The sequence below is a fragment of the Mauremys reevesii genome, linkage group 1, assembly GCF_016161935.1.
Source record: "Mauremys reevesii isolate NIE-2019 linkage group 1, ASM1616193v1, whole genome shotgun sequence".
NCBI lineage: Eukaryota > Metazoa > Chordata > Testudines > Geoemydidae > Mauremys > Mauremys reevesii.
Window position 1 is genome coordinate 359,568,048 of NC_052623.1, and position 26,323 is coordinate 359,594,370.

The 26,323-nt window shown below is 52.3% G+C and overlaps 1 protein-coding gene across 1 annotated transcript; it reads right to left on the reverse strand.

The window, feature by feature from the left end:
* Positions 1 to 392: 392 nt before the first annotated feature.
* Positions 393 to 26,323, reverse strand: LOC120380741 (C-type lectin BPL-like). The gene is made up of 7 exons (XM_039498707.1): positions 26,293 to 26,323; positions 26,001 to 26,082; positions 24,710 to 24,789; positions 23,216 to 23,310; positions 12,820 to 12,960; positions 4,242 to 4,353; positions 393 to 709 (listed from the first exon to the last, which is right to left on the reverse strand). The coding sequence occupies exons 1-7, from the start codon at positions 26,321 to 26,323 to the stop codon at positions 642 to 644; spliced, it is 609 nt and encodes a 202-aa protein (XP_039354641.1). The 3' UTR covers positions 393 to 641.

Sequence of the window (26,323 nt, forward strand, 5' to 3'; positions counted from 1 at the left end):
CACAGGGCAGGGGGAGCCCGTTCAGATCCCGCTCACATACACAGGGCTGATTTTGTGCAGCTTGTGCTAAACCAACGGATTCCTTGAAAGGAGCCGTACTCTGGGGGTCCCTACCCATGTTTTTACCAGAAGGTGCATCTAAACTAACTTCTTCTCTTTGAACCCCCAAAACAGGACAGGAGGAAGAGCGCCCAAGGCGGGGAGCAGGATGAACGGACCGTGTCTCAGGGTAGCGATGCCCCATGTTTTTACCACAAGGTCAGGGCCCTCATTCCTTGTTCAGTCTTCCCCCCCCCCCCCGCTGGCTCTGGGGTGCTGAGGCTGGGGCCAGGCGACACAGGGAACTGTCCATGCCAGAGTCAGGAACACGAGAAAGGAGACACACACTGAGCTGAATGCTGGAGGGGAAGTTTATTATCACTGCATTGTGCTGAGATGGCTGAGAAGAGCAGAGCGTGGGTGCGACAGGGAGAGAAGGGGGCAGAGCAGAGCGGGAGTGACACAGTGTAACTCAGCGATGCTTTGCAGAAGGGACTTTGCAGCCAGGGACACAGGATCTGGTCTCCCCAGGGAGCTGGAGGGACACGATTCACTCACAGCCCAGGTGTTGGGAGCCCCCAGGGCCAGGCGACCTGCCTCCCCTAGGGTTTGTGCTTACAAATGAAGGGGTATCTCTTTTCACAGGAATAATCATGCCAGTTCTGAAAATCTGGAAAGAAAAACAGAGATGACCCGTGGGGTGGGGCAGGCTGGGCCGTCCCTGCTCATATGGTGACCCCTCCCCCACCCCGTTCCGTGCCCCTCGCAGAAGATCCCAGCTCCTGTGCAGAGCCCTGAGGAAGAGGAGGGTGGGATGGAGCCCTGAGCGCCCCAGATTGGGGCAGCCCCATCCTGCAAAGAGAGGCCGAGGCTCAGTGTGAAAGGGGAGACACCTGGTCCATGTGCTACTGCTCCTACCTCCCCCACCCCACGTGCTCCCACCCCAGACAGAGGGCAGAGGAGAGAGCGAGAGCCCTGCCCCGCGACTGGGGCACCCGCTCAGGAACTGGGCTACTGCCTCCTCCCTGCTGAGTGAGCTGCCCCCAGCCAGGCCTCCTCCAGGCCCTGCCCACCTGGGTCTGGCTACACCCATGGGAACCTCTGTCCCAGGCAGGGCTCAGCCGCCGTGCAGAGGGGATGTGTCCCTGCCGCAGGAGTCAGTGTCACCGGCCTGCTGTGCACGGAGCAGCACATTCCTCCCTCAGACCCCGTTACCCCTCTGCTCTGGGGCTGTCTGTGCTTGTGCCCAGGGGCTGCCCGGCAGTCGGATTCCTGCGTAGCCAGGCCAGAGAGCGCCCAGGAAAGGACATTCCTGGGGCTGGGCTGGGTGAGCTCAGCCCCTCAACAGCACCCCAGGCCCAGCAGGGAGCTCCGCGGGGGGCATAGGCCATTCTCAGTGCCCTGTTCCCTGGGGTGCGGGTTTCTGCTGCTCTTTGACTCTATCCCCATCCAGTGACTGATGGACAGTGAGCCTGTAACTCAAAACCATATCATGACTCACATGTACCAGGGGCTCCGTTAAGGTTACATGGGCAGCCTTAGTGTGGCACTTCCTTGACTTTGGGACTTTCATGTTCCTTTCACATAATGCTTTGGGTGCAATTTTGGAATAGTTTATAAAAACTATAAAAGTAACAAAGAATTTGTGTTTTAGTAAAATGTGAATCAATTATTAGAGAGCCCAGTGCTCAATTGGCTGCTTGTTACCACAGCGTGTGACTGTCTAACACATCCAGCTCACGGCGGGCCCAGGCCTGTCCCAGTGATAAATGGAATTGGTCTGAGAGCCTTGTCCCTCGCTTCCCACACCCCCTGGCACTGCAGGCCCCACACAGACACAGCCCCCAATGACCAGGGCCAGGCAGGGGACTCGTTGTGGATTTTGCCCCTCTCCTGTTCCCAGGTCCTTCCTTACCCATATGCAAAGTCTGGAGCTGCGTAGGGCTCCAGCTCCTGCCCCACCTCTTCCCCAGGCCCCCTACCCCTGCTCCACTCCTGAGGACTGCAGCAGACCTGGGCCTGCACTCACCAGCGGCAGGAAGTGCAGGGCTCTGCCAATGAGTGCTGGGGGGTGATTCCCCCCTGCCTCCCAAGCCACACCTCCCATCTACGGAGGCCTGCGGCACACACCCCCAACGAGGGGGCTGCATAGAGCCCCGGAACAGCTAGGGACAGGCCTGCCTGTTAACAGCCCATCTGCAAAGCGACCCCTCGAATCCACCAACACTGGCCAGTCCAGGAGTTCTCAAACATGGGGTCCTGAGGTGGTTACATGGGGATCGCGAGCTGTCAGCTCTGTGGGGTGACAGCCCCGAGTCCCCATGACATTAAATGACCCCTCTCGTTGGGAATGTCTGACGGGGGTCACACTGAGAGGCTGGATGTGCCACAGGGGGCACCAATATAAAAAGGCTGAAAACCTGGGCTGGTCGCTGTCGCCATCTGGGCTATTTGGAACTTCTTCCCCTCCCTGCCGGAGCTGTGAGCACTGTAGCCCTAAGGATTAATCTGCTGGTCTGTATAAATATCATTCTTATCAATTTGAGTATTTGATGTAATAGGCTTATAGATTTATGTTAAGAATAAGTTTGGCTGAAATGCAAGAGACCTACAGTCAAACATCCTGTATGTGACGCTAAGGCAACTTCAGCACATTTTGGGACCCTTACTCAGAAAAGTGATAATAGACAAAATACCTATGCAGATGTCTGGAGCCCTTTGACTGAACCAGTAACAGTAAAGGGTGGAAAAAGGGGATTTTTGCCCACAAATCTAACAAGTACACCACAAATGCATACATACCTGTCATTCATACACACATACATACTAGCCAATGGGGCAAGTGTACCCTAACATTTCCATGGGGAAAGGATGAAATTTGGGCATAGGAGGAAGGATTTCCAACTAATGCCCTATAAAAAGGTGAGGCAGCTCACCATTAGGCAGGCAATCTACCCATCTATCTTCATTGCCTCCACCTTCAACTACGTATTGATGTCACCCATCTACGACGGCTATTAACTATTAATCGGCCGTAGTATTATTTCTTTTCAAACTGTAAGTGTAAAGGGATTTAATTTCTCTTATGAGTTAAATTAGAAAGCAAACAACTTTGCAGTAACTTCCTCTGCTAGAGGTGTGAAAAGGACCAAGGCGGTGCTGCTGTAATTTAACACCAGAGTGTGAGTATTAATCAAGTTTGCAATTTATAATAGTGTATTACCATAAATATATTTCTTAAAGAACTGTGATACTTGTAACTCTGTAATCCTAACTGTTTTACCATTTGCTTACCATTTCATTGATTTTAATAAAAAGGTCTTTATGACTATATCTGTCTCAGTGTAAGCTCCTGTCATAACCACAAAGTTCCTTTTATAAACTCTGTGAAGCCTGATTCAGGACAAACTTTATCTTCTGATCAAACATATTGGTGAGCCAAACCCATACTAATTAATATCCAATAATTATTATTAATATTATTAATTAACTAAAATTAATTAATCAAATAAAATTACATTTGAGTGGATAAATTAAATCAACACTACTAACACACCCCAAATCAGGCTACAGCACCCGGTCACGTACCCCACTGCCGGGGTCTGCTCTCTGGCTGCAGCTTTTGCTTAAGATCCCCTCCCAGTGCCAGTTTCCATGGGAACAGTCATTAGTGCTCAATCTGTGAACGTTGCAAGACTGGGCAGCACTTTCACAAGCAGCTGGCATGTGTGCGAATGCTTGTGAGTAACACGACCCTGCGAGGGGGCCAAATGCAGCTCTGGTGCCCACATCATTGTGTGGATCAGTGTTTGCACAGCAGGGGTGCAACAGCGATTCAGAGCTGTCACCCTTTTTCCAGCTCAGCAGAGTCCCTGTCTGGGGCCAGGGGTGTGTGTTTGTGTGTGTGTGTGTGTGTCTGTGTCTGTGTCTGTGTGCGTGTGTGTGCATATGTCTCTCCTGCCTGTCACTGGAGCAGACACATGAACTGACCCAGGGGATCAGATAAGCAGCAGTTTTACCAGGTGAGACAAGGGGTTCTCTCCTGACTGCCCTCCCAGCATGGGGCAGGGAAGAGAGAGGCACCAGGATCTGCACTCCAGAGCGCGCTGGGGCCAGCCCGGATCAGTATCTCAGGACCTAAGTGGTCAGGGCGCTGCCAGGGTTCCCTTGTAGGTGCATGTGGGTCTGATCCACCAGCTTACCTGGACGTTGTACCACCACACAGTGCTCCTTGTTGCTCTGACTATCAGGTTGCCCCTTCTCCCAAGATTTGAAACCGACCAGGGAATTATCTGACCATCTCCAGCTTTGATCCTGCAGAGACAAAGAAGAGCAGAGCCCCTGTCAAACCCAAGGTTACACAGCTAGAGACGTGCCCCGGAGCCGAGGGGCCATGGGCAGGGCACGGGCAGAAACTGCCCAGTGACACTGGAGACACTGATCATTGCTATGAAATGTCAACCCTGACAACCAGGGCTACATTTACTGGCAGATGATTACAGGGCGGGCTTCTCTGCTTATGGCTCCTATAAAGGAAGCCAGCCAGCCAGCCAGCCAGTCAGGCAGCGGCATAGACAGCTGCAGCGGCACAGCAGCCAGCAAACAGATCTGTAAACAGGAGAGTTTCAGGGGGAGTTTACATGGGGAGTTTGTGGGGGAGACTTAGAGACCTAGGCAGAGGAACAGACAGACCAGTGAAGGGAGTGGGTGGTGTTCTGCTGGTGTTCTGGTGCCTGTTGGGGGTTTGTTTTTGCTGTAGGTGGTGGTGGTTTGTTTTGGTTTGTGTTTCCTGGACTAACAGGTTTTAGGTGGGAAGGCTATGACCGATACAGAGGCAGCAGTGGAAGACACAATGAGGATGACTGGATGTGGAAGCTGTGGCATGTACATAATCCTGGAGGGGCTACCTGAAAAGAGTTTCATCTGCATGAAGTGCCGCCTGATAGAGCTGATGGAAGAAAAGATCTGAGGATTGGAGATGCAGGTGGAAACTCTGGGCGAGTTTAGAAGGGGGTTCAACAGATGATGGAGCAAAGATATGAGGAGGCTGAAGGGAAAAGCTCAGACTTGCAGATGGAAGCCGGACCAAAGAACTCTGAGGGGAGACTGCTGGGTGAGGAAAGTGGATGGTGGAAGCATGTGACTAAGAGAATAAGAGAACCAGGCAGAGGGAAAAACGGGCCAGTGAAGGAGAAACAGAGCTCAGGAACAAGTTTGCAGAGTTGGAAAATGAAGAAGGGGCACAGCAGGTGGTCGCTGAAGGGGAGAGGGCAAGGAAGAAGAGAAGAGCAGCTAGTCCTACAGGAAGAGGGGAAGAGTCAATGGAGACAACACCAAATATAAGCCCCAGGAGGATACGGGATGGGTTGCGGAGGATTGCAAGAGACAATAGAAATCAAGAGGACTTGCAGCCAGACAGAACAGGGGATAGACCAGAGAATCGCATAGTCATCAGGAAAAGGCAGGTCTACGTGATTGGGGACTCTTCACTGAGAAGAATAGACAGGCCTGTAACTAGAGCTGATCCAGAGAACAGAAGGGTGAGCTCTCTGCCGGGTGCTAAGATACAGGATGTGGACCTGAGGCTGAAGAGGATCCTAATGGGAGCGGGAAAGAATCCGTTGATTGTCCTTCATGTGGGAACGAATGATACAGCTAGGTTCTCGCTGGAACGTATCAAGGGAGACCATGCCAGCCCGGGGAAGACGCTTAAGGAAATCGAGGCTCAGGTGATCTTCAGTGGGATTCTGCCTGTTCCTAGCGAAGGGCAACAAAGGTGTGACAAGATTATGGCGATCAACAGATGGCTCAGGCAGTAGTGCTATAAGGAGGGCTCTGGGATGTATGGCCACTGGGAAGCATTCATGGACAGCTGAGTAAGGAGGGAAATAGACTTCTAGAATGGAAGAGAGCTTTAAACTAAGAATTCGGGGGAGATGGTTGGGAGATGTCCAGGTAATCTCCACGCTGGAATTTAACATTGAAAGGGAAGAAAATGAAGCAAGAGAGGATACAGCCGTGGGCAGGAGAATGGACATAAGGAGGAAGGGTAGTGTAGATACCAGTCTAGTAGGTGATACTGGTGGTAGAATGTCTGTGCCTAACCGGATAAAGAATGTCAGTGAAGCCAAACCGCAAAAATTAAGATGTTTGTACAATAATGCGAGAAGCCTAGGTAACAAAATGGAGGAACTAGAGCTACTGGTGCAGGAAGTGAAACCGGATATTATAGGGATAACAGAAACATGGTAGAATAGTAGTCATGGCTGGAGTACAGGTATTGAAGGCTATGTGCTGTTTAGGAAAGACCGAAATAAATGCAAAGGTGGTGGAGTAGCATTGTATATCAGTGATGAGGTTAACTGTAAAGAAATAAGAAGTGATGGAATGGATAAGACAGAGTCTGTCTGGGCAAAAATCACACTGGGAAAGAAAGCGACTAGAGCCTCCCCTGAGATAGTGCTTGGAGTGTGCTACAGACCGGCGGGATCTGATTTGGATATGGATAGAGACCTCTTTAATGTTTTTAATGAAGTAAACACTAATGGGAATTGTGTGATCATGGGAGACTTTAACTTCCCAGATACAGATTGGCGGACAAGTGCTAGTAATAATAATAGGGCTCAGATTTTTCTGGATGTGATAGCTGATGGATTTCTTCACAAAGTAGTTGAAGGGGGAGGGAAACCTCAGTGGTTTGAGCATTGGTCTGCTCAATCTAGGGTTGTGAGTTCAATCCTTGAGGGGGCCGTTTAGGGAACTGTGGTAAAAATCTGTCTGGGGATTGGTCCTGCTTTGAGCAAGGGGTTGGACTAGATGACCTTCTAACATTTATTCCAACCCTAATCTTCTATGAAGACCCACCAAGAGGGGATGCCATTTTAGATTTGGTTTTGGTGAGTAGTGAGGACCTCATAGAAGAAATGGTTGTAGGGGACAACCTTGGTTCGAGTGATCATGAGCTAATTCAGTTCAAACTAGATGGAAGGATAAACTAAAATAGATCTGGGACTAGGGCTTTTGATTTCAAAAGGGCTAACTTTAAAGAACTAAGGAAATTAGTTAGGGAAGTAGATTGGACTGAATAACTTGTAACTCTAAAGGTGGAGAAGGCCTGGAATTACTTGAAGTCAAAGTTGCAGAAACTATCAGAAGCCTGCATCCCAAGAAAGGGGGGGAAATTCATAGGCAGGAGTTGTAGACCAAGCTAGATGAGCAAGCATCTCAGAGAGGTGATTAAGAAAAAGCAGAAAGCCTACAAGGAGTGGAAGGTGGGAGGGATTAGCAAGGAAAGCTACCTTATTGAGGTCAGAACATGTAGGGATGAAGTGAGAGAGGCTAAGAGGCATGTAGAGTTGAACCTTGCAAAGGGAATTAAAACCAATAGTAAAAGGTTCTATAGCCATATAAATAAGGAGAAAACAAAGAAAGAAGAAGTGGGACCGCTAAACACTGAGGATGCAGTGGAGGTTTGTGGTGGAGTAGGGGCTGTCGGAGATAGGTGAGAGACAGGTATTCAACCTGTAACATGAGCTAGGCAGGGGGGAGGGGAGGTCGACACCCCTGCCCGGGAAGCTAGACAAAGGAAAGGAGTTGAGTGGGGAGGGTGGAGTCAGTTTGTCAGTCTTCGGTTTGGGACCTGGGTGGTGGGTTTGCAGGGGAACCTAGGCTGGAATCCAGACATCCTGAACCCCCAGAAGGGCCTGATTGAGGGGTCCTGGCTCTGAACACGAGCTCTCCTGTATCCTGTGCTCCTGTTGTCCAATAAACCTTCCGTTTTACTGGCTGGCTGAGAGTCACTGTGAGTCCCAGGAAGAGGGGTGCAGGGCCGGACACCCCCACACTCTGTGACAAGGTTAAGAATAATCTAGGCATGGCCCAATATCTAAACAAATACTTTACCTCAGTCTTTAATGAGGCTGATGAGGAGCTTAGGGATAATGGTAGGATGACAAATGGGAATGAGGATATGGAGGTAGATATGACCACATCCGAGGTAGACGCCAAACTCGAACAGCTTAATGGGACTAAATCAGGGGGCCCAGATAAACTTCATCCAAGAATACTAAAGGAACTGGCACATGAAATTACAAGCTCATTAGCAAAAATGTTTAATGAATCAGTAAACTCATAGGCTGTACCGTATGACTGGAGAATTGCTAACATAGTTCCTATTTTTAAGAAAGGGAAAAAAAGTGATCCGAGTAACTATAGGCCTGTTAGTTTGACATCTGTAGTATGCAAGGTCTTGGAAAAAATTTTGAAGGAGAAACTAGTTAAGGACATTGAGGTCAGTGGTAACTGGGACAAAATACAACATGGTTTTACAAAAGGTAGATTGTGCCAAACCAACCTGATCTCCTTCTATGAGAAGGTAACAGATTTTTTAGACAAAGGAAATGCAGTGGATCTAATTTACCTCGATTTCAGTAAGGCATTTGACACGGTTCCACATGGGGAATTATTAGCTAAATTGGAAAAGATGGGAATCAATATGAAAAATGAAAGGTGGATAAGGAACTGGTTAAAGGGGAGACGACAACGGGTCGTACTGAAAGGTGAACTGTCAGGCTGGAGGGAAGTTACTAGTGGAGATCCTCAGGGATTGGTTTTGGGACCAATCTTATTTAATCTTTTTATTACTGACCTTGGCACAAAAAGCAGGAATATGCTAATAAAGTATGCGGATGACACAAAGCTGGGAGGTATTGCTAACACAGAGAAGGACCGGGATATCATACAGGAAGATCTGGATGACCTTGTAAACTGGAGTAATAGAAATAGGATGAAATTTAATAGTGAAAAGTGCAAGGTCATGCATTTAGGGATTAATAACAAGAATTTTAGTTATAAATTGGGGATGCATCAGCTGGAAGTAACAGAGGAGGAGAAGGACCTTGGAGTATTGGTTGATCACAGGATGACTATGAGCCGCCAATGTGATATGGCCATTAAAAAAGCTAATGCAGTTTTAGGATGCATCAGGCGAGGTATTTCCAGCAAAGATAAGGAGGTGTTAGTACCGTTATATAAGGCACTGGTGAGACCTTATCTGGAATACTGTGTGCAGTTCTGGTCTCCCATGTTTAAGAAGGATGAATTCAAACTGGAACAGGTTCAGAGACGGGCTACTAGGATGATCCGAGGAATGGAAAACCTGTCTTATGAAAGGAGACTTAAAGAGCTTGGCTTGTTTAGCCTAATCAAAAGAAGGTTGATGGGGGATATGATTACCCTTTATAGATATATCAGAGGGATAAATATCAGGGAGGGAGAGGAATTATTTAAGCTCAGTCCCAGTGTGGACACAAGAACAAATGGATATAAACTGGACACTACGAAGTTTAGACTTGAAATTAGACGAAGGTTTCTAACCATTGGAGGAGTGAAGTTCTGGAACAGCCTTCCAAGGGGCGTAGTGGGGGCAAAAGACATATCTAGCTTTAAAACTAAGCTTGATAAGTTTATGGAGGGGATTGTATGATGGGATAGCCTAATTTTGGCAATTAATTTAGCAATTGATCTTTGATTATCAGCAGGTAAGTATGCCCAGTGGCCTGTGATGGGATGTTAGATGGGGTGGGATCTGAGTTACTACAGAGAATTCTTTCCTGGGTGCTGGCTGGTGAGTCTTGCCCACATGCTCAGGGTTTAACTGATCGCCATATTTGGGGTCGGGAAGGAATTTTCCTCCAGGGCAGATTGGCAGAGGCCCTGGAGGTTTCTCGCCTTCCTCTGCAGCATGGGGCATGGGTCACTTGCCGGAGGATTCTCTGCAGCTTGAGGCCTTCAAACCACAATTTGGGGACTTCGATAACTCAGACATAGGTTAGGGGTTTGTTATTGAAGTGGATGGGTGAGATTCTGTGGCCTGCGTTGTGCAGGAGGTCAGACTAGATGATCATAATGGTCCCTTCTGACCAGGGGTGGTTCTAGGAATTTGGTTGCCCCAAGCAGGGCAGCATGCTGCAGGGGGCGCGCTGCCGGTCGCCGGTCCCACGGCTCCTGGGGACCTCTTGCAGACGTGCCTGCGGAGGGTCCACTGGTCCCACAGCTCCGGTGGAGCATCCGCAGGCGTCCACCCGAGCCGCAGGACCAGTGCACCTTCCACAGTCATGACTGTGGAAGGTCCGCCGGAGCCGCCTGCCACCCTTCCGGCAAAATGCCGCCCCAAGTGCGCGCTTGGCACGCTGGGGTCTGGAGCCGGCCCTGCTTCTGACCTTAAAGTCTATGAGACTATGAAGTTACACAAGGACCTGCCCAACCCTTGGAATTATGAAAATAGCAAGTGAAGGGAGAGTCTCCAGCACCCCCTGCCCCTGCCATCCCCACATCGCCGAGGGGAGCGCACCCCGACCTGCCCTCAGGTTCCACATCCATCTCCAGCACAGCCCAACAGGCAGCACCTGCAGCGTCATCCCACGCGCTGTCCCGCAGCCCCACGCTGCTGCCCCCGGTCTCTCTCGTGTGCACAGACCCACGCGATGATGCTCCCAAAGCCCAGCCACAGGAGAGTTACTCTGCTCCCCGCTGCAGAGATCACGGCGGTGGGTCTGGGGGATGGTGGTGCTGGATGAAGCTGGGGGTCACACTGTCGGGGATCAGGGGCTGCAGCAGAATTAGTCACCTGGCGACCCACCCAGTGCAACCAGCCGGCTGCAGGCCGCCCGCCTGACTGCACCCCCTGCCTAGGCAGGAAGGTCAGCTGGCCGGCGCTTAGCCCAGCAGCTCTCGGGCTGCTCCGTGTGTTCATGCCACGGCCACCATCCTCCCTGTGCCTGCTGCTCCACGCCGTGCTCCTGTCCTGCTCCAGCGCTGCTCCTACTCCTGCTCCTGCTTGTTTCCCAGCCCTGCTCCTGCTCAGTCCTGGCCGCCTCAGCTTGCTCCTGGTCCCGGCTTCCTTACCCTGCCCCTGGGCTCCGGCTCTGACCCTTGATGTGCCGTCTGGATCCCCTCCTGCCTCTGACCCTTGGCCTGGCTATTAATGCCTGACTCCGGCTCTGACCCTTGTATTGGAGCCGCTTCCTGCTCCTGCTCCAACCATTAATCCTGACAGCCCACGGCCCCACCTCTATCGTGTGTCCCTTGGGCTGTTTGCTGGGGAGGGAAGCAGAAGCCGTATGCGCCTGGAGTGGGCTGCCAGCACCTCAGCCGATGGATGGAGCCAGGAATGTTGGTGACGATCCCCTTGTTCTGTCCATGCGTTCAGGGATTCGGGTGGGTCCTGATCCCCCCTTCCCTGTCCCTGAACAGAGCTCTGGGTTATTAATTCCCCAGGGTTTTGTACGGGGCCGTGTCCCTCGTGGGCAGCTCCTCCGTGGGCGGGTGCAGGGGGAGCTACCGACGGGCAGAGACTGACGCTGCCCCGGGCTCAGTGGACCCCCCGAAGGGTGAAAGGCTGCGATGTGGCCCATGAGGTCTCTGTCTCTGGCATTTTATCACGGTGAGAAGTGAGGAGGCCAAGAGCAGTCGGGCGTGTTTAGCAAGTGACGACAGCCTGTGGGCTGGAGGGAGCCTTGTGCAGGAGTCTGCGCTGCCACCCCCCCCATCCCAAAACACCGGCCTCTCCCGCGCTCTGGGGCCAGACAGGAGCGGCTGCAGCAGGGTGCGTCTGTGCTGCCAGCAGTGCTGCCCCCGGAGCTCCCCCGTCTCCCATCAGTGCCACCGGCGGCATTGCTCTGTGGCTGCCGGCCGGCCAGCAGGGCCAGCAGCACCCACCACGTGCACCCAGCCCCGAGCTCTCAGAAACGTCCCGTTCAGCCTCGGCAGCTGGGTCACTGTGTGGATTAACAAGCAGGAGTTGGCCGTGGCCTGGCTCGGGGACAAGCTGCACAGCGAGCCCGGAGCAGCAGAGACGCTGGATGCAGAGGAACCCACTGAGGAACAACGTGCAGCCCCAGCAGCCGGGGAGCAGTGTGTGGAGCAGGCTGTGACTGTCAGACACTGCAGCCCGGGGCAGCTCTGTGCAGGGTTTATGGGGGAACAGCAGCGGCTGGGTGGGGCCCCAGGGAGAGACACTGACTGAGCCTGGCCTGGAAATCTGCACGTGCCTGTTTGCTGGACTAGAGTCTGAACTGGAGATCACCCCCACCAGCCCCCCGGCACTTTCCTGCAAAGCCCTGACTGGCGACTGCACTGGCCCAGGGGCCAAACCAGAGCCACAGTGGCTCCCTCTGAGCTGTAAGTGATGAAGCCTCTGTAGCCAGGGGGGATCTGCAACCTCCCCGTTCCCACCAGCCCCAGCCGCTGCCCTTTCCTGGGCCTGTGTCGGGTGGGTATCGGGACCCACCGGGGCTCCCCCTACAGGCCTGGAGCTGACGCGCCACTGGCCAGGTGACCCCCCCTCCCTGAGCCCACCCTGAGGATGAATACACAGAGCGAAAGCACTCCCAGGGCTCTGCTGCCCTCGCATTGGTCGCTCTGCCCGTGGGGCTGCCCCTTTCCCCGAGCCCTCGTCTAGACGTCTCGTCCGTGTGGGGCGGGGCTGACTCTCGTGCCGGGCGTGCACGGTCTGAGCACAACAGGCCGGTGTGGTGGGTCCCTGGGCGCTAGTGTCACGAACGTGAATATTAGTAACAGCAGCTTATACTCTGCACCGGGCGCTGGGGATCGATCCTGTGACTGAAAACCCAGGCGGTTACAGCCCCTTTTCACCCTGTTCCAATGGAAATCCTGCTCTGGTGCCACCCCCGCCCCAAACAACAACCTCACTGAGCAGAGACCCAGAGCCCAGGGGCTGGGGAGGGGCTGCCAGAGGCAGAGCGGGCACCGGGTACTCACCCCATGAGGGTCTGAGAGTCCGATCCAGACGTGAGTCTTCTTTGTGGGGTCTGGCTTGACGTAATGGGCCAGCATGTTCCTTTCCTCAGCACTGTGAATGGAGGCGAGATGGGCTCCAGTCCAATGGTTCTGGCACTCAGTCTGGGAGAAGAGAAACCAGAGCTAGTTACCCCCCAGCCCCAGTGCAGGGAGCAGCAGGAGCAAGTCCAGCTCTGTTCTGGGGCCCGGCCTCCCCCGGGCAGCAAGGGCTGTGAGGGGACAGGACCCCCTGGTAGCGCTTCTCCCCTCCCCCAGGACCAATGTGGGGAGCAGGTAGAGCCGCCTCCCTCCCTCCATCCCCCTTCACCGTCCCAGCCCCCACCCCACGCGGCACAGCCACAGCCACCCTGTGCCCTGCTGGCGTCACCCAATCCCTCCCACCCCAGCTCCTGGGCTCTGCTCTGAGCACCGGCCTGCCCTGGGCCATGGCTCTGCCAGACCCACCCGCTGTCATGCTGGGAGGAGAGCACGGGTGGGGCGGATGAAGGGCACTGTGCTGACCCAGGCACTCGACTCTGCCAGGCGCTCGGCTTGTGCCCGTGAGCAATTAGCACCACATGACCTCAGTGCAGCCCTGGCCGAGGGGATTTCCTGGCAGATCTCACAGGGTCCTGGAGCCCAGGCTGCAGCCAAGCCCGGAAGCCTACACAGCAATGAAACAGGCGTGGCAAGCAGGCAGCAGAGCGACGGGCAGACAGACTGGTGGCGAGGGCCAGAGCAGAGCCCCACAGAGACACACCGCAATTGACTGTTGTGGTGACAATCGAGTGCCTGAGCAGTGCAGCGTGTAAGGTGCCTCCTTACCCAGGGCCGATGCAACCATTTAGGTGACCTAGGCGGTCGCCTAGGGCGCTGGCATTTGGGGGGCACCATTTTCTTCAGCAGCGACCACAGCGGACGGATCTTCGGCCGGCCCGTTCGCTGCCGGAATTTAGGCGGAGGGAGCTGGGGCAGGGGAGCGTGGGGAGGGCCGCCTGCAGCAAGTAAGGAGGGGGCGGCATGCAGGGGAACTCCCCACCCCAGCTCACCGCTGCCCCGCCTCCTCCCTGAGGACGCCGTGGCTGCTTCACTTCTCCCGCCTCCCAGGCTTGCAGCACCTAAGCTGATTGGCACCACAAGCCTGAGAGGCAGGAGAAGTGCAGCAGTCACGGCGTGCTTGGGGAGGAGGCGGGGCAGGAGTGAGCTTCTTCACTTCTCCCGCCTTCCAGGCTTGAGGCGCCAATCAGCTTAGGCGCTGCAAGCCTGGGAGGCGGGAGAAGTGAAGCAATGATGGCGTGCTCGGGGTGGAGGTGGGGCAGGGGTGAGCTGGGGTGGGGGGTGCCTCAAGGTGGGGGTGGGGAGCTGCTGCAAGGGGAGCGCCTCAGGGCAGAGGGGAGGAGCTGCCACGGGGGGGCGCCTCAGGGCGGGGTCGTGGGGGGGCGCAAGGTGGAAGTTTCACCTAGGGCTCGAAACATCCTTGCACTGGCCCTGTCCTTACCCCCCCACACACATGCAGGGTGGGAGGTGAACTCTGCAGATGAACCTCTGAACTCTGGGGCTGCCTTGGCCAAGAACAGCAACTGTCAGTGGGGTACAGAGAAGGGATGGGAATGTTAATGGGGCATTTGGGTTGCTGAGCTTAAGAACCTGAGGGAAAAAGGACACAGACCAACTTACGTGGGGGTGGGTCATTTGTGTTTATGAACCCTAGTTGCATTAATTTGCATATTAATGCTGAGTTTTTTCCCCTCCTTTTATTAAAAGGTTTTGCTACACTCGGACTCAGTGCTTGCGAGAGGGGAAGTACTGCTGGTTAGAGGCCCCCGGGGGGTGGTGTTTAATTGTCCCAGGTCACTGGCTGGGGGCTCGAGACGGTTCTGTGTTGTACTGTTGAAACGGATCCCCTAGATATTGAACCCGGCCCTGGGTGCTGCCGGCTCCACGTGACAGAAGGGTTACAAACATAATAAATGTAACATCCCTGTGGTGGGGAAAACCCCACAGCAGCCCACCAAGGTAGAATTTCATTTCAGAAAAGGGAACTACACAAAAATGAGGAAGTTAGTGAAACAGAAATTAAAAGGTACAGCGCAAAAAGTGAAATCCCTGCAAGTGGCATGGAAACTTTTTAAAAACACAATAATAGAGGCTTAGCTGAAATGTATACCCCAAATTAAAAAAACATAGGATGAGAACCAAGAACAGCCACCGAGGCTAAACAAGAAAGTAAAAGAAGCAGTGAGAGGCAAAAAGGCATCCTTTAAAAAGTGGAAGTTAAATTCAACTTTTTAAGTACATCAGAAGCAGGAAGCCTGCTAAACACCCAGTGGGGCCCCTGGACAATTGAGATGCTAAAGGAGCACTTAAGGACGATAAGGCCATTGCACAGAAGCTAAATTAATTCTTTGCATTGGTCTTCACGGCTGAGGATGTGAGGGAGATTCCCAAACCTGAGCCATTCTTTTCAGGTGACTATCAGGGTTCCCTCCACACTCTGAACTCTGGGGTACAGATGTGGGAACCTGTATGGAAGACCCCCTAAGCTTATTTCTACCAGCTTAGATTAAAAACTTCCCCAAGGCACAAATCCTTTCCTTGTCTTTGGACAGTATTGCTGCCACCACCAAGTGTTTTAGACAAAAAATCAGGAAAGGAGTCCCTTGGAGTCCTTTGTTCCCCAAAATATTCCCCCAAACCCATTCACCCCCTTTCCTGGGGAAGCTTAAGAATAATTTGAGTTCTGACCAGACCCTTTGTCCCTAGGACACTGAAATTCTAAAGGTTCTTAAAGGAAGAACTTTATTTAAAGAAAAAGTAAAAGAATCACACCTTCAAAATCATGATATAAGGTAACTTTACAGGGTAATAAAAAGATTTAAACACAGAGGATTCCCCTCTAGGCTCAGCTGAAAGTTACAAAAAACAGGAATAAAACTCCCTTTTAGAATAGGGAAAATTCACAAGCTAAAACAAAAAATAATCTAACGCATTTCCTTGCCCTTACTTACAATTTCTGTAATTTTAAATGTATCATTTCAGGTTTCAGAGTAGCAGCCGTGTTAGTCTGTATCCACAAAAAGAACAGGAGTACTTGTGGCACCTTAGAGACTAACAAATTTATTTCAGCATAAACTCTCATGGGCTACAGGTCACTTCTTCAGATGCATAGAATGGAGCACACAGACAGGAGATATTTATACATACAGAGAACATGAAAAGGTGGAAGTACCCATACCAACTGGAAGAGTCCAATCAACTGAGATGAGCTATCATCAGCAGGAGAAAAAAAACCTTTGAAGTGATAATTGAGATGACCCATAGAAGGTGTGAAAAGAACTTAACATAGGGAAATAGAATCAATTACTGTAATGTTAATGTAAAGTTAATTGTATCTAATTTGCATATTAATTCAAGTTCAGCAGTCTTTCTTTGGCGTCTGTTTTTGAAGTTTTTTTGTTGCAAAATTGCCACCTTCAAGTCTGTCACTGAGTGGTTGCAACAAAGCCCAATGCCAGCTCTGTCCACATATCTATTCAAGTGACACCATCATAGGACATAACCACATCAGCCACGCCATCAGGGGCTCGTTCACCTGCACATCTACCAACGTGATATATGCCATCAGGTGCCAGCAGTGCCCCTCTGCCATGTATATTGGCCAAACCGGACAGTCTCTACACATAAGAATAAATGGACACAAATCTGACATCAGGAATCATAACATTCAAAAACCAGTGGGAGACACTTCAACCTCTCTAACCACTCAGTGACAGACTTGAAGGTGGCAATTTTGCAACAAAAAAAACTTCAAAAACAGAGTCCAAAGAGAGACTGCTGAACTCGAATTAATATGCAAATTAGATGCAAATTAGATGCAAATAACTTAGGTTTAAACAGAGACTGGGAATGGTTGGGTCATTACACTAATTGATTCTATTTCCCTATGTTAAGTTCTCCTCACACCTTCTATGGGTCATCTCAATTATCACTTCAAAGGTTTTTTTTCTCCTGGTGAGGATAGCTCATCTCGATTGATTGGACTCTTCCAGTGGCTATGCATACTTCCACCTTTTCATGTTCTCTGTATGTATAAATATCTCCTGTCTGTGTGTTCCATTCTATGCATCTGATGAAGTGGGCTGTAGCCCACGAAAGCTTATGCTGAAATAAATGTGTTAGTCTCTAAGGTGCCACAAATATTTCATTGGTGACCTTCCAGAAAACACCATCCTAGCCACCATGGATGTAGAGGCTCTCTACACAAACATCCCACACACTGATGGAATACAAGCTGTCAGGAACAGTATCCCTGATGATGCCACAGCACAACTGGTTGCTGAGCTCTGTGCCTTTATCCTCACACACAACTATTTCAAATTTAATGACAATATATATCTCCAGATCAGTGGCACCGCTATGGGCACCCGCATGGCCCCACAATATACCAATATTTTTATGGCCGACCTGGAACAACGCTTCGTCAGCTCCCGTCCACTCACGCCCCTTCTCTACCTACGCTACATTGATGACATCTTCATCATCTGGACCCATGGGAAGGAGACTCTGGAAAAATTCCACCATGATTTCAACAGCTTCCACCCCTCCATCAACCTCAGCCTGGACCTATCTACACGGGAGGTCCACTTCCTAGACACCACGGTGCAAATAAGTGGTGGTCACATTAACACCACCCTATACCGAAAACCTACCGACCGCTATGCCTACCTTCATGCCTCCAGCTTCCATCCCGGGCACACCACAAGATCCATTGTCTACAGCCAAGCACTGAGGTACAACCGTATCTGCTCTAACCCCGCAGACAGAGACCAACACCTAGAAAATCTCCACCAAGCATTCTCAAGACTACAGTACCCGCACGAGGAAATAAGGAGACAGATCAACAGAGCCAGACGTGTACCCAGAAGCCTCCTTCTGCAAGACAAACCCAAGAAAGAAACCAACAGGACTCCACTGGCCATCACATACAGTCCCCAGCTCAAATCCCTCCAACGCATCATCAGGGATCTACAACCCATCCTGGACAATGATCCCACACTTTCACAGGCCTTGGGTGGCAGGCCAGTCCTCGCCCACAGACAACCTGCCAACCTGAAGCATATTCTCACCAACAACTGCACACCGCACCATAGTAACTCTAGCTCAGGAACCAACCCATGCAACAAACCTCGATGCCAACTCTGCCCACATATCTACACCAGCAACATCATCACAGGACCTAACCAGATCAGCCACACCATCACCGGTTCATTCACCTGCACGTCCACCAATGTAATATATGCTATCATATGTCAGCAATGCCCCTCTGCTATGTACATCGGCCAAACTGGACAGTCTCTAAGGAAAAGGATAAATGGACACAAATCAGACATTAGGAATGGCAATATACAAAAACCTGTAAGAGAACACTTCAACCTCCCTGGCCACACAATAGCAGATTTTAAGGTGGCCATCCTACAACAAAAAAACTTTAGGACCAGACTTCAAAGAGAAACTGCTGAGCTCCAGTTCATCTGCAAATTTAACACCATCAACTTAGGACTAAACAAAGACTGTGAATGGCTTGCCAATTACAGAACCAGTTTCTCCTCCCTTGGTTTTCACACCTCAGCTGCTGGAACAGGGCCCCATCCTCCCTGATTGATCTAACCTCGTTATCTCTAGCTTGCTTCTTGCTTGCTTATATATACACACCTGTCCCTGGAAATTTCCACTGCTTGCATCCGAAGAAGTGGGTATTCACCCACAAAAGCTCATGCTGCAAAACTTCTGTTAGTCTATAAGGTGCCACAGGATTCTTTGCTGCTTCTACAAATATTCCAGGTATGTTTTCAGATTTTACCTGCTTGGTCTCTCTTACCATCCAGAAAGGGAACAAAACAAAGAGAGCACAAACAAAACCTCCCCCCACCCCCAGATTTGAAAGTATCTTCTTTTCCATTGGTCCTTCTGCTCAGGTGCCAACTAGGTTAATTGAACTGATTAACCCCTTACAGGTAAAGTGATTCTGTACCTCTGGCCAGGAGGGATTTTATGTTACTTCATACATAAAGGTTGTTACTCTTCCCTTTATATTTATGACAGTGACAAATCTGAGGAACTGTGCCAAATTAAGTTATCATTACAGGAGGTTTTGAACAAATTGATAAATTAAACGGTAATTCACCAGGACCAGATGGTATCAACCCAAGAGTTCTGACGGAACTACCAACTGTGGTATGTAACCTATCATTTAAATCATTTAAATCAGCTTCTGTACCAGATGACTGGAGAATGTGATTCGAATTTTTAAAAAAAGCTCCAGATGCAATCCTTGTAATTCAAGGCCAGTAAGGCTGACTTCAGTACCGGACAAACTGGTTGAAGCTATAGTAAAGAAAAAAAATGCCAGACACATAAAAATGAACATAATTTGTTGGGGAAGAGTCAACATGGTTTTTTAAAGGGAAATCATGCCTCACCAATCTACTAGAATTCTTTGAGGGAGTCAACAAGCATGTGAACAAGGGTGATCCAGTGGGTCTAGTGTACTTAGATATTCAGAAAGCCTTTGACAAGGTCCCTCATCAGAGGCTCTTAAGCAAAGTGAGCTGTCATGGGATAAGCGGGAAGGTCCTTTCCTGGATCAGTAACCGGTTAAAAGATCAGAAACAAAGAGTAGGAATAAGTGGTCAGTTTTCAGAATGGAGGGAAGTAAGTAGTCAGGTGCCCCAGGGGTCTGTATTGGAACCAGGGCTGTTCAACATATTCATCAATGATCTGGAAAAAGAGTCAAACTGTGAGATGGTAAAATTTGCAGATGATACAAAACTACTCAAGATAGTTAAGTCCAAAGCAGGCTGTGAAGAGTTACAAAGGTTTCTCACAAAACTGGGTGACTGGACAAAAAAATGGTGGATGAAATTCAAGGTGGATAAATGTAAAGTAATGCACATTGAAAAACATAATCCCAAATACACATACGAAATGATGGGGTCAAAATTAGCTGTTACCACTCAAGAAAGATATTGCAGTCATTGTGGATAGTTCTCTGAAAACATCCACTCAATGTACAGTGGCAGTCAAAAAAGCGAACAGAATGATGTGCATCATTAAGAAAGGGATAGATAATAAGATAGAAAATATCATGTTGCCTTTATATAAACCCATGGTAAATCTACATCTTGAATACTGCATGCAGGTGTGGTCACCCCTTCTCAAAAAATATTGGAATTGCAAAAAGTACAGACAACAGCAACAAAAATGATAGGGGTCTGGAAAAGCTTCCATATGAGAAGAAATTAATAAGACTGAGACTTTTCAGCTTGGAAAAAAGATGACTATGGGGGGGGATATGATCAAGGTCGATAAAATCATGACTGGTTGCAGAGAAAGTAAACAAGGAGAATGGGGGAGGGACAGCTCAGTGGTTTGAGCATTGTCCCCCGCCCCCACCTAAACCCAGGGTTGGGAGTTCAGTCCTTGAAAGGGCCACTTAGGGAATTGGGCAAAAATCAGTACTTGGTCTTGCTCAGGGGGCAGGGCTCAGTGACCTTTCAGGGTTTCTTCCAGGTCTGTGTGATAGGTGTATCTCCGTATGTCATTACTTTTATAGTATAAGTGTTGTGTTATTTACTCCTTCTTATAACACAAGAACTAGTCATCACAAAATTAAATTAATAGGCAGCAGGTTTAAAACAAACAAAAGGCAGTATTTCTTCACACAATGCAGTCAACCTGTGGAACTCCTTGCCACAGGAGGTTATGAAGGCCAAGACTATAACAGAGTTAAAAAAAGAACTAGATAAGTTCATGGAGGACAGGTCCATCAATGGCTATTAGGCAGGATTGGTGTCCCTAGCCTCTGTGTGCCAGAACTTGTGAATGGGAGACAGGGGATGGATCTCTTGCTGACTCCCTGTTCTGTTCATTCCCTCTGAAGCACCCAGCACTGGCCACTGCTGGAAGGCAGGACACTGGGCTAGATGGCCCATTGCTCTCACTCAGTATGGCCGTTCCTATGTACACAGGGCCCCATCACCACCCTCATGTCCTGTGCAGCGACTCCCTGGCCACATGCCAGCCAGCAATGGGGATTGAACCAGAGACCTTCATCACAGCCCAGCTACTGGAGATCAGGGAGCTGCTCTGGTAACACCGAGTAAGGAGCAGGCCCCTCCTGAGCTGCCTGATAGAGGGAGACAAGACCCCACCTGGGCCCAGGCTGTCCCTGGTGTCCCTGGCAGACACAGCGCATGACAAGCGTGTCGGGTCCAGAGGAGATCATGCCCCACCGGGGGCTGCGTTTACGTTGTGTTCTGCTCCCCAGCCAGGCCAGGGCAGGTTGTTCCCTCACAGCCTGTTCCCAGGGCTCTGTGTGGGGCCGTGGGAAATGTGCAGCTCTGGGCTCCCACCTAGGGTTGCCAGTGTCTGGTTTTTCCCCAGAACGCCTGGTCGGAAAGGGACCCTGGCGGCTCTGGTCGGCACTGCTGACTGGGCCGTTAAAAGTCCGGTCGGCGGCACAGCGGGGGCCGAGGGCTAAGGCAGGCTGCCTACCTGCCCTGACTCCACGTGGCTGCCAGGTTCCTGAAGCACCACGGCACATGGGCAGCAAGGGAGGCTCCATGCGCCGCCCCACCTGAGTCCCAGCTCTGCAACTCCCATTGGCTGGGAACCACAACCAATGGGAGCTGTGGGGCAGCACCTGTGGGTATGAGGGCAGCGCGCAGAGCCTCCCTGGCCACCCATATGTGTACGAGCCACAGGGACCTGGCAGCCACTTCCTAGGAACTGCAGTAAGTGCTTTTGGGACCCTATACCCTGATCCCCCTCCCACACCCCAGTCCCCTGCCCCATCCCGAAGTCTCCTCCTGCACCCAATCTCCCTCCTCGAACCCACACCCTGTTCACACCCCAACCCCGGGCCCAGCCCTGAGCACCTCCTGTACCCCAAGACTCTCATCCCCCCACCCAAGAGCCACCACCCTGCCAGATCCATGACCCACCACCCGCACCTCAACCCCATGCCCCAGCCCAGAGCTCTCTCCTGCACCCGAATCCCTTCATCCCTGGCCCCATCCCAGAGCCCACACCCCAAGACTGAGCCCGCACCCCCTCCTGCACTCCAAACCCTTCGGTCCCATCCTGGAGCCCCCTCCTACACCTCCAGCCCAGAGCCTATACCCCCCCGTACCCCAACTCCCTGCCCCAGCGCAGATCCATCTCCTACACCCCAAATCCCTCATCCCTGGGCCCACCCCAGAGCCCGAACCAAAGGCCGGAGCCTTCACCCACCCCCCACATCTGAACCCTTTGCCCAAGCCACGTGAAAGTGAGTGAGGGTGGGGAACAGTGACAGAGGATGGGGGGTGGAGCAATTGGGGGCTGTCATAAACAGATAGTTAGGGGTTAAAGTCTGTTTTACCTGTAAAGGGTTAACAAGCTCAGTAACCTGAGAAACACCTGACCAGAGGACCAATCAATTAACAGGATAATTTCAAATCTCTGTGGAGGGAAGCTTTTGTCTGTGTCTTTTGTTGGCTCTGGGTTCTCTTTTTGGATCTAAGAGAGGCCAGTCATGTCTCCAAGTTCTCCTGGAGTAGTTCCTACTATTCAGTAGTGAGTATTAATTAGAAAGGCGGATTAGTCTTATAATTTGATTTCTACATTTGCAATTGTGTGTTGCTGAAGGAATTTCTTTAATTCTGTACTGTTATTGCTTTTACTGAGAAAGAAAGGAGGGGGAATTCTCTCCAGAGATTGATAAGTTTAGACCCTGTGTATTGTTCCATCTTGGTTACAGAGACAGTTACTTTCTTTTTATTCTTTAATAAATCTTTTCTGTAAAGGACTTGGTTGGTCTTTCCTTGGGTGGATTCTCAGGGAAAGGGGAGGGGGAGGCATCCCTCTGTAGTTAGATCCCGGTATCTCTCCAAGGAAAAGGGAGGGGGGAGGAAGCAGGGGGGAATGGTTTATTCCTCCTGGGTGTAAGAACTCCATGGATTTGGGGCTCTTGGGATCCCCAAGGATTTTGGGGAAGGACTGTGTCCCAATACACGTACATTATTGGGTGGTGGCAGCTTTTACCAGATCTAAACTAGAATTTTAGTTTAGAAGAAGGATCCATGCAGGTCCCCATTTTGGAACCCAACAGCTCCAAGTGGGGGTGAGACCTATGACAGGGGCGGGGCCTCTGAGAGGGGACGGGGCAGGAGTGTGAGATTAGAAAGTTGGCAACCCTTCCCCCCGCCCCTCCCACCGGAGCAGATTCCCCACCCCAGCCCAACTCACTTACTCTGATATTCACCCTAAACCGCCCCATCCCCCGCAGCCTCCAGCTCCAGCCCTGCGTCCCTGAGCCCCGCTGCCCCCAGCCTCTCACCTCAGCCTCCATCCAGTTTTTCTCTTGGGCGATGTATCGATAGCAGCTGTCTTGGAAGGGCAGCCAGCACCCGGGACAGGACACAGCCTGTACCCCTGAAGAGAGAGGGTGGGGACAGAACACAGTGGTTAGAGGCTGTTTGAGAGGCAGAGCCATTGCTTTCAATTAGGATAATTAACATCGGGAGCCGGTTTGGGGCTGTGTCTGGCTGGCAGGACCCTCCAGGCCCTGGCGCTGCAGGAAGAAGTTGGGTTTGCTCAGACTCTGCATCAGCAAAACGGGGCCCCTGGAACCCAGCCCTGAGCAGGGATCCCAGCAGGGCAGGGCCTCTGGGTTTGAATGGGGTGTGGGCTCCTTTCCCCATAGCTCCCTGCGGGGGAGGAAGGAGCCAGTGCACAGTGGGGTGGCTGATAGACCCAGGGAGCCCCATGGACTCCAAGCTCCAGGAAAGGGGGGAAATATGGAGCTGTCAGCCACAGTGGGCCCCTTTCAGCTGCAGCCCTCGGGCAGAGGGAATTCCTGCCACCCTGAGCTTCTCCCCCTCTCCCCTTGGGCCATGCAGGACAGTGGGGCCAGGGAAGTTGGCAGGGGGGCAGGAAGGGAACACCCAGGGCCACGGGATGAAGCTGGGGGAGCAGTGGGGTTGGCACAGACTGGGAATAGGCAGGAAATCAGGGCAGGGGCCCAGTTCTGGATGGAAGGAGCTGGGGGGTTGTAGGAGGAGGGAAGGGGAGAGAGGTGCCCAGGGAGGTGGGACATAGAGGGGGGATAGCAGGGATCTGTGGGGCTGGGGCAGAGGAGAGGGGAACACTGGGCAGGCTCTGCCCTTCTCAGGCCTGGGGGCACAGAGGGACGGGGTGGAGCCGTGTCCCAGTGGGGGGAGGGAATGGGACAGTCTGAGGAGAAAGACACAGTGTGCAGGGACTGGGGCAGCCCAGCCGGGAGCAGAGGCCGGATGGGGGAGAAGCTGGGGCTGGAGCGGAGCCATGAGCAGCCCTTGGAGAGGGACCCCGTGGGGACACGGCCGGCCAGTGGGAGGGGACCACAGGAGGGGGGGATGGGAGCCTGGAGCTGACGGGGGCTGAGCGACTGTTACCCAGGGACTGGCCCCACCCAATCCTCATGGGAAGAGTCGACCCTGGGGGACCTTTAACATAAGAACATAAGAAGGGCCAATGCCAGGTGCCCCAGAGGGAGTGAACCTAACAGGCAATGATCAGGTGATCTCTCTCCTGCCATCCATCTCCATCCTCTGACGAACAGAGGCTAGGGACACCATTCTTACCCATCCTGGCTAATAGCCATTTATGGACTTAGCCACCATGAATTTATCCAGTCCCCTTTCACCCACCTTCACTCACCTGCTCCCTGGGGAGGGCCTGCAGAGCCTGGGCTCCCCCCGGGCAGTGACCCCCAGCAGCAGGAGACGGGCAGTGGCTCTGGGAGCGACGAGGGAAATGAATCCACTTCCCAAGGGGCCGGGCAGGGACTCACCGGACAGTGAGGGGTTAAAGATCAGGCAGCCGAGGAGGCAGAGGCTGAAGTAGGCGACTGGCCCCATCTTCTCACTTCCCCTGGGGAGAAAACACACAAGGGAGATGGGGCCATGAGAGGCTGGGACACCCCCCGGAGCGACCCTCCCCTCCCCATGGGGCATTTCCCAGTGGGAGGCGCTTTGTTGCTTGAGGTGTTTACTAAAGCACCTGGATGGGCTGGATGGGCCCCAGAGGGATCCCATCCCCCAGCCCTGGGGCACCGAGCTCGGAGCCCATCTGCCTGGGTCCGAAGGGCCCTTCCTCTTCCACCCCTCACTGAGCCGGGCCCCAGGGACAGAACTGGACACCCAGCAGGGAGCCAGGTCCCAGCTCTGCAGTGGCTGGGCTCTGCAAGCAGCATCTCCAGGGACTCCCTAGCCAAGGGCTGCAGGTGGGGAGGAGCCAGGGGTCAGCAGGGAGGCCGTGGTCACTCAGATGGGATCTGGGTCCCAGCCAACAGGGTCACATTTGCAGAGCAAAGCAGTTCTCAGAAGGGGCATTTGCCATTTCCTGCTGCCCTTTTCTTCCCAGTGCTGGGGCTGGCAGGTCCCCTCGCTAGCCACCTACATGGAACTTGGGGGGAGGGCACAGGTGGCAGGAGGGGAGAGTTTGGAAGAGGCCCCAGTGGCACCAGGATGGAGGCCAGTCTGTGTGCACGTGGCTGGAATGCCAGCTGCAGGTGCAGCACCTCTGCAATCGTTCTCTGACCAGAGAGCTGGGTTAGTGTTAGAAACCTGGAGTCCTCTCGTGTTATTACCCAGCACCTGGTACATGAAACACCCACTGACCCCACCCCTGGGGCCTTTCCCCACTAACAGGTGTTTCAATCACACTCATATCTCCAGCTCCAGAGACAATGAGTGTCTGGAAAGCCAACACCGCGTGGTTGGGCCGGGGAGGGTGGGGAGGTGTTATAGTTACTGAAGCCCATGGTGGGGGCTGGGACCCCCGTTGCAGAAGGGGTCGAATGGGAGAGCCGCCCTGCAGAGAGATGCTCCAGCAGGGACTGGACACAGGACTGGAAGCTGGACCCAGCTCTCGGAGTTGCAGAGCGCTGGGCACAGCTCCGCAGGGCGTTAGGGTGCCGCGTGCAGGGCTGTGCTGGGTGGGAGGAACGGGGGAGACAGAGACGTCCCCAGGCTCAGGGGACACACACGGGACAAGCCTGGCCACCCACCCCCGTAACAGATCAGCTGCCGCCAGCCCCCAGCGCAGGAGGAGGAAGAAGCTGGAGGAAGCCAGGGTCTCACCTGAGTGTCTCGCTGGGTAGCTGCTCTGGTGCAAGGCCAGTCCAAGTGCAGCCTGCATGGGACACTGGCCGGGCCCAGGGCACTTATAGACCAGTGCGGGGAGGGGACCGGGTGTCAGTACTGAACATGCAGATCTGTGCTGATGGCAGCTACAATCATTTAACACCCAGGCAAACAGAGATAAGAGGAGCCAGGGCCCAGCTACCGGCCGGGCTGGGAGCAGGAGGATGCGTTTGTCAGGGCTGAGAGAACAGATAAAATGAAAGCTATTTCCTTCCCCCTCCCCACCCACCGTCGGTCAGCGCTGAGATCGTATAGATCAT